Genomic DNA, 11041 nt, shown 5'->3' on the forward strand with positions numbered 1-11041 from the left:
AGTAGAGAAGCAGCTGCTGGCTCCTGAGCCCTGCTCACCTGACCTGAGCCCCACACAGCCCACCCACAGGCCTCCTGCCCACCCCGCCACACTGATGGGCAAGGATGTTCTTTGACCTTTGCCTTCCGACCCCACCTCTCATGTCTCCCCGCCCTGCCGGTCAGCGCCCATGTCCAGTTCAGGTTTGAGCGGATCCTCTGCAGCCTTGGAAAGGCCTGTCCCTGGGACACACTGAGCTCAAAACCTCGCTGGTTCTGGGCCTCCAGGGGCCAGAGGCCGTCCCTTCCGCTCATGTTCTGAGGGCATCAGGAAGCGGGGGGGCTAAGCTGGGGACCCAGGGCAACCTTCCCAGCCTCAGTGCTGTGGGCCCACCAGTGTCCAGCTGTTGAGCAAGGGGTGCTGTTGCCCTTTGGGAATGGGGGCAACATGGGCCTTGGCTGGGGGCTCAGCGCTGGGCACGGGCATCTTGAGCTGTCACTCGGGAGAGCTGGGCAGCTGTGTGCGGAGACGGTCTGAACGGCCCGGCCCCAGCTCTTCTGCCAGCCGAGGGGTCTGCTTCCCTCCCGTACCCGAGGCCGTCCAGCGCGAGCTTCCCCGCGGCCTCCTGCAGGACTCCGGACCCCGGGGCTCGACTCTGTTTGTGCCACTCGGTGGACTCTACCTTGGGCGGGGCTCTCACTCAAGGGCTCCGACTGAGTTTGCCAGGGATGTGAGCTGGCTTCTGGGGGCCTCATCTCCAGGTGCCATTGTCCTCTGGGCACCCTGAGGACACTTCGCCCAGCCCCTCCAGCCGAGGCCTGAGTCCTCCACGTCACCCCTGCCTGGCCCAGGCAGCTGCTAGGATGTCCACTGCAGCCTCTGCCCGCCTTCTTGCCTCCAGCCTCCCAGCTCGGCTGGGCTCCCTGCATGGCGGGGTGGTGTGCCTGAAGTAGGGGCCCTGGCAGTGAGCACCCCAGGCCTGGGTCCCCCTCCTGCCCTCCTAGTCCTCTGCCTCCTGCTCCTCCGATGTGCGCCTCAGCTTTGCAACCTGCAGCAGGAGCAGCAGGTTCCTGCAGCCCCCGATCCTCCTGGACGGGCGCGGTCCCCCACTGCGGAGGAGCCCGCTGAGCCAGGCCCCCACAGCACGCCGCCGCCCGTGCACCTGGCTCCTACACCAGGCGCTGGGGCTTAGCCAGGGCCCCGCTCAGGGCAGGCTTGTCCATCAAGACATGAGCCGACATCAGTTTTCTACCAACTTGGTGCTGAATAGCACACTCATTTCATTGGCCAGAACAAGGAGGGGTTGGTAAACTGTGTACCAGTTGATCCCACCCAATTCTGTGTCCTTAGTGCCAGAGGAAAAAAAAAAAAAAAGACATGAGCCAGCGCAAGTCAATGGACAGAGGCCAGCAAACTGTTCCAAGCAGAACCTTTACTGATGCGGAGAGATCCCCAGCAAAAGGGGTGCGGGGGTGCGTGGCTCCCCGGACCTCCGGGGACGACCCCCCCAGGCCGGCTAGGGCTCCTCTTCTGCCTTCTTCCTCTCCAGCTCATGCTGCTTCTGCAGCGGCTCACACACGTCCTAGGAGAGAGCAGGGGCAGCTCAGTGGCTGCAGGTGCAGGGGCCTGCTGGTCAGGACACCAGCCCCTGCTCCCTGGCTCCCCAGCCGGAGGGCCTGGGCGAGTCCTTCCCTCTCTTGAGCCTCAGCTTGCTGAGCCTAGAGTGGGGGCATCTGCTGAGCACGCAGGCCCTGTGGGGGCCCTGATTTGCAGATGCAGCAGCTGAGACTGGCGGTGGGCAGGTGTCCTGTTGAGGTCCCCTGGCCCGGGAACGGGAGAGGCGACTGTGGAGTGGGTGGGCCGGCTCTGGAGGTTGCGTTCTTGAAACCTTTCCCAGGGCCCCCACGGCTGGCGACCAGGGGAGAAAGGGTCTCAGGTGGCAAATGGATGGCAAGGTCTAAAGTCTCCTGTGTGTCCAGTTGCACGTCACCAGCTCATCGGCTCCGTGCTTTTGCAGAAACGGCCAGGAGGGTAGCAAGGGGAGCCTTTCCATCAACACAGGGTCAGAGGAACCCGTCAGGCAGCTGTTCCCATGCACAACCGAACTCAGGACCGCAGTCCTGGGCTCCGTGCAGTTTGAGGCAGCATGGAGACCATGACCCCAACTCCCCATTGCATGGGTGGTAAAGACGGGGGCAGGTAGTGCCTGGGGCATGGGAGGTGCCTGCGATCTCTGCCTCTCCCCTGTGCCTCTTGCCTCTCCCACTGTCCTTTCCAGTCCTCCTCTCCACTCCAGTGTCCACCTGGCTCTCCATGGATGGTTTTCTCCTGGGCTCTCATCTCCCACCCACAGTCTCTGAGTCTCAAAGGCAGGTTCTTAAAATCGAGGGAACTGCTTTGCTGTGCAGCCTTAGTGGGCAGCTTTCCCTCTCTGGGCCTCTGGGGTTGCCCGAAATGGGGCCACTCCCACCTGGTCCCTCACGTTCACCTTTTTCCAGTCTGTGTACATGACCTCTGACTTGTTCATGCCCTTGCACACGAGAGCCTCGTGGAATTCCTCCAGCTGCTCGGGGGTGGCCTCGGGCTTGTCAGCTGTGAGGAGTAAGAGGCAGGCTGGGTGAGGAGTCTCGGGAGTGGGAGGCCAGGTGGGGTTGGGGTTCTGGGGTGGGGGACCGAGGGAGGGGCTGGGGCGAGGGGGAACTCGGGCTGCGGGGGCCCACCGTAGAAGGACATCCCCTGGTTCTTCTCGTCGTCCAGCGAGAAGGCCAGAATGTAGGTCCTGGGGTCCCTGAGGAGCAGCAGGTAAGCGATGTGCTCTCTGGCGCCCTCTGCAGGAGAACGGGATCTGGGTGAGCCTGAGGCAGCACAAAGCCGGGGAAGCGCTCTACGGACATGGAAGGTTGAGAGCCCCACGCAGACCGTGGCTGCCAGAGTCTCTGTCCCCAAGTCACAGATGAGGGAGACGAGACGCTCAGTCTGCTAAGTGGTACCAGTTCCGTCCCAACAGCTCATGTGTGCTTACTCTGTGCCATCTCTGGCGATAGAGGGGACATGCATGAAGTCATCTGCCCAATGCACAGGTTTCCACCCTTAGCTCCCAGACAATCTTAAAGGGTGCTTAAGAAAGAGAGGAGGTCGGGTGCTAGATTTGGATTTGAATTCTAATTCCAAGCTGTGTGATCTAAGGGAAAATGCTCGATGTCTCTGTTCTCTTTCCTCACCTAATCCTTGTAAGTGCCCCCTTAGGGTTATTTGTGAGTTGTAAATGGGTTAATTTCATAAAGCACTTGAAACGCTGCCTGTGTTTATTGCAGTGCCACAGAGATGTCAGGAGTAGCGCTGCCCCGAGTTTTCTGCGCTCAAAGTCCCCAGGGCCTTAGTCACAGCCCTCCTCCCTGGGCGGCCCAGGCCCTTCCATTGCCTCCCGGTGGAGGTCTGGCCCTCACCGAATTTGGAGAGGGTCCCATTCTCTCGCCGGACCTTCAGGTAGCTGGAGTTGTAGACGCACCGGTCCCCACTAAAGTCAGATGGAAGGCAGTCAAGAGGTGACTGTCCCCACCAGAGGGCAGCGGGGGGACCGTTGGAGGGTCAGCTGTCCCCCTCCCCAGTGGGAAGGGTGGCCGGGAGGGAGGGGCTGCCCGAGGTCTGGCCCCAAGCTGGGCAGGAGCGGGTGTGGCTCACACGCTCTGGTACTCATGGAGCAGAATCGTGTCCGCCGTCAGGTTGGGGCTGAAGTAGAAGAAGTCCGCTTGGATCTTTTGCGCCTCCTGCTTGTACTCAGGGTTCCGAAAAGCTGAGCCGATGTAAAACCACTTGCCAGAGAGCTGGGGAGGGGGCACCCACAGGGGTGGGACTTGGGCAACAAGCCTCCCCTGGTGGGCCTCGCCTCTCGGCACAGAGCTGTCCCTGCCGAGGGACTTTGCCTTGGAGCGTCTGGGTTTGGAGGCGCGGGGAGGCCGCCAACACCCCATGGCTGGTCAGAATCTCATCCCACCACCCAGGAAAGAAGAGGGCATGCCAGGAGCAAGGGGCTGACCCCGTCCAGTAGGGACAGAAAGGCCCAGAGAGGAGGGGAGGCTGTTGCCCCTGGCACCAGGGCCAGGCTGGCCCCAGGCACTTACCCAGTCCAGGGTGGCGTTGGTGATGGGCTTAACTGTGAGGTTGGCACACGCCGGGCTCTGAGCCTCCAGCAGCGGCAGGAGGCTCAAGACGGTGAGGGCCCAGAGCAGCGCCATGCTGAGAGCAGGAGGCACTTGGAGCCAGGCAGAGCTGGGGCAGGAGGGCACAGGGCCTTTTAACCAGACGTGGGCGGGTCACTTGGAGCAAGGGTCAGCCCAGGGCTGTGGCCCAATCCTGCCAGTGCTTGGGAAATCCCCCAAAGGTGTAAGTCCCGCCTCCAAGGCCAGGACAGTGACTTCCTCCCCCGCAGGGCCTGAGTCCAGGTCCCGGTGGGTGTGGGGCTGGGGGAGCGCACTCTTCAATCGGGCCGCACCCCACAGTCGCTCCTGCTGCCACCCGGTTCTTACCCCACAGACTGGAGTGGATCCAGCCGTCAGTCAAACGCTGGAGGCAGCGAGGCTTCCTGGGCAGTGTGGGGTGGCAGGCACTCAGGGGAGGGCAGGGGACCCACGGATGGAGTGCCAACTGCACCTGGCACCAACTGTGACCCCCGCCCGCACTCGAGGCAGGGACTTCTCCAAAAGGGGCCACCGGGGAGGGTGCCAACTTCAGTTAAGGCATTGCCTGGGGTCTTCCCCCAAAGAAAAAGCAGGGGACCATCTCCCCAGGGCCCCCACCTCCTGCCCCTGAAGCAGGCGCCCCCTCCTCTCACCCACACCCCTCGATCCTGGGCCAGCGCCGCGCTCTATACACATGGCGGACTGAACAACTCCTCCGCTCGCTTGCGCTCCTACCTCGTGGTGCCAAATCTTTATCCGTGTGAATAAGCAAGCTCTCCCCAACAGCACAGGAGTGGTGTTCCGGGGGCTGGCCAAGCCGTCTTCTTGCTCAGTTCACACAGGGACAGTGACTTGTCACGTTTCGGCGTATTTGTGGTTAGAATTTGGAGGAGGCACACATTCTCGTTCCTCCCTAAATTCTAACTTAAGGACGCCCTTGCTCGACATCTGCAGCATTGCACGTTGCACTTTTTCCCTCTGCTCTTGAGTATCGGAGGGGCCATCCGAGAAAGACAGGCGGGCCGCGTGCAGTATCTCCTGTGCATGGCGGCGTGTGCCAGAGGAGCCCGAGCTAGAAATCCACATGCCCCTCACCAGGAGGGCAAGAGTGGCATCTTGATGCAAAGCAGCATCACCCGGCAACAGAAAGACCCAAACTGCTGGTGCTGGTAACCTTGCCCACGGTGCGGCCCCAAGGCCACCGTCCGTCTGGGGCCCACGCCTGATTCTACCCGCAGCAGGAGTTCAGAGCCAGACCCTTCTGCAAGGGTGGCCTCAGGCGGCGGTGGCCTCGGGCAAAACTGTGACCCAGAAGGGCCTGAGACAAGTTCCTGAGGTGGGGGGAGTCCAAATTGTCTCTGCGACTGTCCCTACATAGGGACGCTTGTGACGCTCACTGAACCGTCAGCCTAAAATGTGCGCATTTTATTGATTCTAACTCAGTAAAGTTGATTCTGAAAACAACAACAACAACCGTCTTCCCCAAACAGAGACGGCAAAGGCAAGACAAGGCCCAAGCCAGCGGTGACTCCAGCCTCCGGCCACGCACAGGAGAGGCTTTCTTCGCCTCCTCGTCAGAGCGGGAAGCTCCCCTTGCTCTCTTCCTTCCGTAAGTTCAGTTTTAAATTTTTTTTAACCTTTGCCGGTCGGCTTGTCTCTTGGCTTGGGGGGGAAACCTCCTGGCGTTGATCAGGGAGACAGCAGGGCGAGCGTGCGGGGTGTGTCCAGGAACCGAGGCCCGTGCCAGGGACGGGAGTCGGGCTGGGGGTGAGGCCGCAGGAGCCGGGCTGGGGAGTGGGCAGGGCCTTGTCTGCCTGCGGGGTAGGACATGGTGACCCAGGAAGAGGGGAGGCTGTTACAGTGGCCCAGGGGCGAGAGGAAGCACAGGATCAAGAGACCGTTGATGGCAAGGAGAGACTGAGCGTGCTGTGGGGGCAGCATGGCCATTAGACCTGGACTAAAGATTAGACCAGCACCAGAGATTCAGAGGCAGGGCCCTAGAGTGCACGCGCTAGCGCTCTCTCCCTCCCTTCCTCTCTCTCTCTCTCACACACACACACACACACACACACACACACTCAGGCCCTCTCTGGACTGCTGGCCTGCTGCGGGCACTGAGTGGCCGTACCCCTGCTCTTTGACCACCAGCACCGTCAGACCCCATGGAAACAACTCTTTACCCCTGGCGCCGCCCCTGACCAGCACACCACCATGTCTAGCCGCCTCGTGCTTTGTGGGTGGTGCTGCTGCTGGTTTCGGGGCGCAGGGAGGCTCAGAGCAGACCTGGAGGTAAAAGAGAAGAGCGCTTGGTCGCGCTCGGGTTCCTCTTTCTCGGCATCGACGCAATACATTCTTTCATTACCCACCCGTGTTTTCCCAATAATACCGCAAGTCCCTTTTCTCAGCGTGTGTTGGGGACATCTTCCTGAGTTAAAAATAGGCGGAATTTGCAGCTGTTGCACAAGGTAGCTGAGAAAAGTTTTGCATTATTACATCATTCCCATTATTCCCGAATCTGTGGACAGGAGCGTGGCAGGCACATTCAGCGTGAATCAGGTGCTTGGCACTGGCCACCAAAGGCTGACTGCTAGCCTCTTGAAATGCTTTCAGTTGTACAAACCTTTTGGACAAGATTTAAATATTTAATTAATTGAATTCCCAAGGCTTAAATTTGAAAATGTCAACTTTATTGATACACTGTCGACTCTAATGCTTAGGTATGTAGACCAACATCTATGAGCTTCTATTTTGGTTCAGCGGCAGAAATCCAAGGGGTGGTTCACGTAGGGGAGGGGTGATCACAGGGAGGCCCGGCGCCCCAGGAAAGCCCATGAGTAACTGCAGTGCCACCCTGAAAAGAGCAAGGGTCCCCGATGTCCTCACTGTTGGTCAGGCTGCCCTTCTGGGGTCTCACTCTCCACCCAAGAGGTTGACTAAATGGTTCCTCTAAGTGTAGCCAGTTCCCACCTCGACACAATTCAATTCTCTCCTTCTTCTTACATCCCTGCGATTCTTAAGGGCCTTTACAAATCTGGGTTCTTGGTCAGCCCTTCCTAACCTGTCTCTCCACTGGGCTTTGGCATAATGTCAGAAGTTCATGGGAAACAAAGAGACAGAAAAACTGTCAGCCCTCAGGGCAGTCAAGAACGGTGGTGAAGCACCCCCTGGGCATTACCGTTTGCTAGCTGTGTGACCTTGGGCAAGTTACTTAACTGCTCTGTGCCTTAATATCTCTACCTGTAAAATGGAGATAATAATTGATCTGACTTCATTCAGTTGTTATGAAGATTTAAAGAGTTCATATTTGCAAAATGCTCATTACATGAAACCAACTTCCTTCTAAGGTCCACTGATAGAACAGCCGTCATCCAACTTTGATGTCAAGCTGGGGTGGGGAGGAAAGAAAGCCAGACTTCGGCACTGCCTGCGGGCTTCAGGGATTGCAGCTTATATTCTGTTTTTAAAGGCAGCAAGATGCACCAGAGCCTAATGCAGGTTGGAGAGAACAGGACATTTCCCCATTGTATAGACAGCTCGGAAAGGTGAGAGGACCTGGTAACACTCGGCAGGTGAGCTACAGGTAACCAGGGACATGCACCCATCTGAAATGATTTCTTTCCTGAAAAAGCCACTTCGCACCTTTCTCCACCAAGGCCTCTGCTGAGCCCCGAGTCTGAGGATCAACCCGCCCCACCTTCCACACCGGCGACCACAAAGGATCGTGAGCAAAGCCCGTGATCCTAATTAGGAAGGTCTAGGGACTCTGTGTCTCGGCTGAGGAAATAGACAAGACTTGTTCAAGCAACATCTGATGTGACCTCTTTAGACTCAGCTCCCGCCTGGGAAAAGCCGGAGTCGACCACAAGGCCGCTGAGTGTGAGTGTGTCACACTAGTCCTGTACCAGGATGGTGGCAGCCTGCAGAAATTGCAGCTTGGTCACCCGAGCGTGCCATGGTCGGGCTGAAGCATGCGAAGCTGGATTCCCCGTGCTCGTCCGACTCTTCTGCGACAGTAGCTCCTCCGGGGCTGGCAGGCAGCGGGGCCGCATCTCCATTTTGCAGAGAGACTGAGGCCCAGAGAGAGCAGGAGCCACCTGCCCAATGCCCAGGGCTGAGCCCCAGGCAGGACACCAGGCCCTCTCCTCCCGCCAGCCTCTCCCCTTCTCACTCTCCTTCCCTGGCTTTCCCAGAACTGGGCTGCTGGTCATCGTGGCTGGACAGGGTCCAGGGTGCACAGAGCGCGCAGAGCCACCTGGGCTTTCCCCTGGCGTCCTGACACCACCGGGTTGTGCAACAGGAGACTGGGAACCGCGGGCTCCGCCGGTTCAGGGAGAGCGGTCTTCTGTCCTCACCGCCTGCGCCCTGTCCCTGCTGGGAAGGCGCTGGCCCAGCTTCAGTGAACTCGCTGGCCAGGTCGCAGGGCCCGTGGATGGGCACCTGACCGAGCGTGAGTGTCACAGCTTTGACGCAGCCCCCTGCCTTTCCCCTCTGACCCCACTCGCTGGCCTGCCCCCGCTCTGGGGCGCTGACTGGGGTGCACACCTCTGTCCTGCCCACCCCTCCCCCGGCCCCACCAGAAGCCACCGAACCGCTGTGCTCCGGAGCCCGCACAGCGCACACCCAAGGTGCCAGCCCCAAGCCCTGCTCCTCTGTGCAGGCCCACGCCTCTGTGCCTGAGACCCCCAGCCTCCCCGCACACGTGGGTGCCGCTTGTGTTCCCAGCGTGCACACGAGGCCTGGCCCCTCCGGCTGCGTCCTCTGACTTAGAGCCACTCAAATGTGATGGCGGGCTGTTCCGGAGCCTAGCGTCCCCACACGACTGGACACGGGGAAGGTGCCTAAGGACTTGTCAGGGAAATGCAGAGGAGGGTTCCTTGAGCAGGTGGGACGGCTTTCCTGGGCCTGCGGGCTGTGACTCCAGCACTGAACCAGTCCCCTCTCCTGGCCTCTATGGGGAAAATAGGCAGGACAGGACTCAGCCTTCCCAGCTGGGAAGCCTGCTTCAGCAGCTGGCCGGCCAGCTGGAGGTACGAGCATCCCGCAGATCGCAGCCGACGGCTGAGGAAATGGGCCCTTCCTGCTCAATTTCATTTCTGATCATCAGTCCAAGAAGTGAGAAGAACATTCTCTCCATTCCCAAGTGTTATTTTTACTTTATCCTGTGCTCGGAAACCTTTCGACTGTAGGAAACAGTACAGGACCACAGTCCTGGGGCTTCAGTCGGCACCAGAACCTCCAAGGGGCTGCAGGACCCAGACTTGCGGGGTGTGATTTTTCCAGATTTGGGGTGAGGCTGAGAATCCCTGGTTCACACAAGCTCCATTGCCTTCAGGTGGATGCGCCTAGTGGTGCAGTCAGCGTGCTGGGCTTGAATCACAGCTCTGCCTGGGCCTACCCTGTGACCCCAAGCTCTTCTTTGGGCTTGAGTTGCCCTCTATGCAAAAGGGTAGTGTGTCCTGGACGTGGCGATTGTGATGGGTTGACATATTTGGCTCCATGGAAATATGGACCAGGCTACATGGGCAATGACCAAACAGACTCCATTTCACCCTGAGACTCCATGTTACGTAGGAAATGCTTCTCCCGTGGGAACACCCGCCTCTGTACCCATCAGTTGCTTAACATAGCAGGTTTGGCAACATAAAATGGCAGTTCTTATATAATGTAAAATTATTCTCTTTTGGATTCCTATTTTTCTTGGACAATGTACCATGTCAGCAACAATTGTCTAGATGTTAGTAACCATTCTTTAACTTGCACCCAACCAAGGTCATTTTGACCCACTTCCCCTTCTGCTTACTATTTTAGAGCTCATGATCACAGCAACAGACACATGTGATCGATGTACTGACTGGTGGTATAAAAACCCCTTGCAACCCTATGGTTGAGGCTGTTCTCCCAAGAGCCATTTTGGGTGTTGTGTGAGACAGTCAGACGGCCAGCTAATACAGACTCTCAGATTTGAACTTCTCAGTGGTGACGGTCTGTTCTTAAGTTGCGCCCACAACAACCACCCCTGTGCCTTCCAGACCAGGCACCCCACTCTGTGTGCAGCTCTTGGGGCCTGGGCAGGGCACCTCTGGGGCTCACAGTCTGCAGCAGGTGGCGGGAGGAGGTCCGGGAGACTGAGCTGGGTGTGGAAGCTCAGCGCCGGCTTTGGAACCCTCAGGTCACCTGTATGAACCCAACTGCTCGTGACTTGTTCTTTCTCCTAGATGAGGAAGGTAGGAAAGTTCTGATCCATCCACCTTCCCAGGGAAGGAGGAGAGAGTTAAAAAAGAAAGAAATCTGAACCCAAGGGTCAGGAGATGTGGATTCCTGACAGTCAACCCAGAACAATTTAAATTTAAGATAACAACTTTTTCTCCCTTAGCTTAAGTATATTGCAAATATTATATGGAGCACACTTACACTGAAAAAATTCTTTATTTTTTATCTGAAATTGAAATTTATTTGAGCACCTCTTTTGGGGGGTGGGGTTTGGGAGACCAGAGATTGAACCCAGGGGCACTTAACCACTGAGCCACATCCCCAGCCCTTTTTTTTTTTTTTTTTTTTTTTGTATTTTATTTAGAGATAGGGTGTTGCTGAGTTGCTTAGGGCCTCGCTAGGTTGCTGAGGCTGGTTTTGAACTTTCAATCCTCTGGCCTCAGCATCCCCAGCAGCTGGGATCACAGGCACAGGCCACCATGCCCCGCATACCTTGCATCTTTATTAGTTAAATCAGGCAGGTCTGTCATGTACTTCTACCATGGCAACTGCTTCTGCAACTTCTCTCAAGAATCTCAAGGCGATGCGGCCCAGACAGACACCCATCAACCGACCAGCAGACACACAAGTGTGTTCTAGCCACAGGGTGTGGGTGCAGCTTGACTCGGTTGCAG

The 11041-nt window shown here is 57.9% G+C and overlaps 1 protein-coding gene across 1 annotated transcript; it reads right to left on the reverse strand.

Annotated features, from left to right (window-relative positions):
* Positions 1-1391: 1391 nt before the first annotated feature.
* Positions 1392-4262, reverse strand: Orm1 (orosomucoid 1). Its single transcript, XM_047524936.1, has 6 exons — positions 4101-4262; positions 3661-3803; positions 3426-3496; positions 2700-2807; positions 2468-2571; positions 1392-1561 (listed from the first exon to the last, which is right to left on the reverse strand). Exons 1-6 carry the CDS (start codon positions 4212-4214, stop codon positions 1496-1498), a joined length of 606 nt encoding a protein of 201 aa, XP_047380892.1. The 5' UTR covers positions 4215-4262; the 3' UTR covers positions 1392-1495.
* Between the last annotated feature and the right edge of the window lie 6779 nt (positions 4263-11041).

The sequence above is a fragment of the Sciurus carolinensis genome, chromosome 14, assembly GCF_902686445.1.
Source record: "Sciurus carolinensis chromosome 14, mSciCar1.2, whole genome shotgun sequence".
Taxonomy (NCBI): domain Eukaryota; kingdom Metazoa; phylum Chordata; class Mammalia; order Rodentia; family Sciuridae; genus Sciurus; species Sciurus carolinensis.

Excerpts from the sequence above, each read along its gene's own strand:
- Orm1 (XM_047524936.1), bottom strand. The coding sequence starts at position 4,214 with ATGGCGCTGCTCTGGGCCCTCACCGTCTTGAGCCTCCTGCCGCTGCTG. Across the intron at positions 3,804-4,100 it reads CCAACGCCACCCTGGACTGG|CTCTCTGGCAAGTGGTTTTA; the intron begins GTAAGTGCCTGG and ends CCCCCTCCCCAG. Across the intron at positions 2,572-2,699 it reads CCAGGGGATGTCCTTCTACG|CTGACAAGCCCGAGGCCACC; the intron begins GTGGGCCCCCGC and ends TACTCCTCACAG.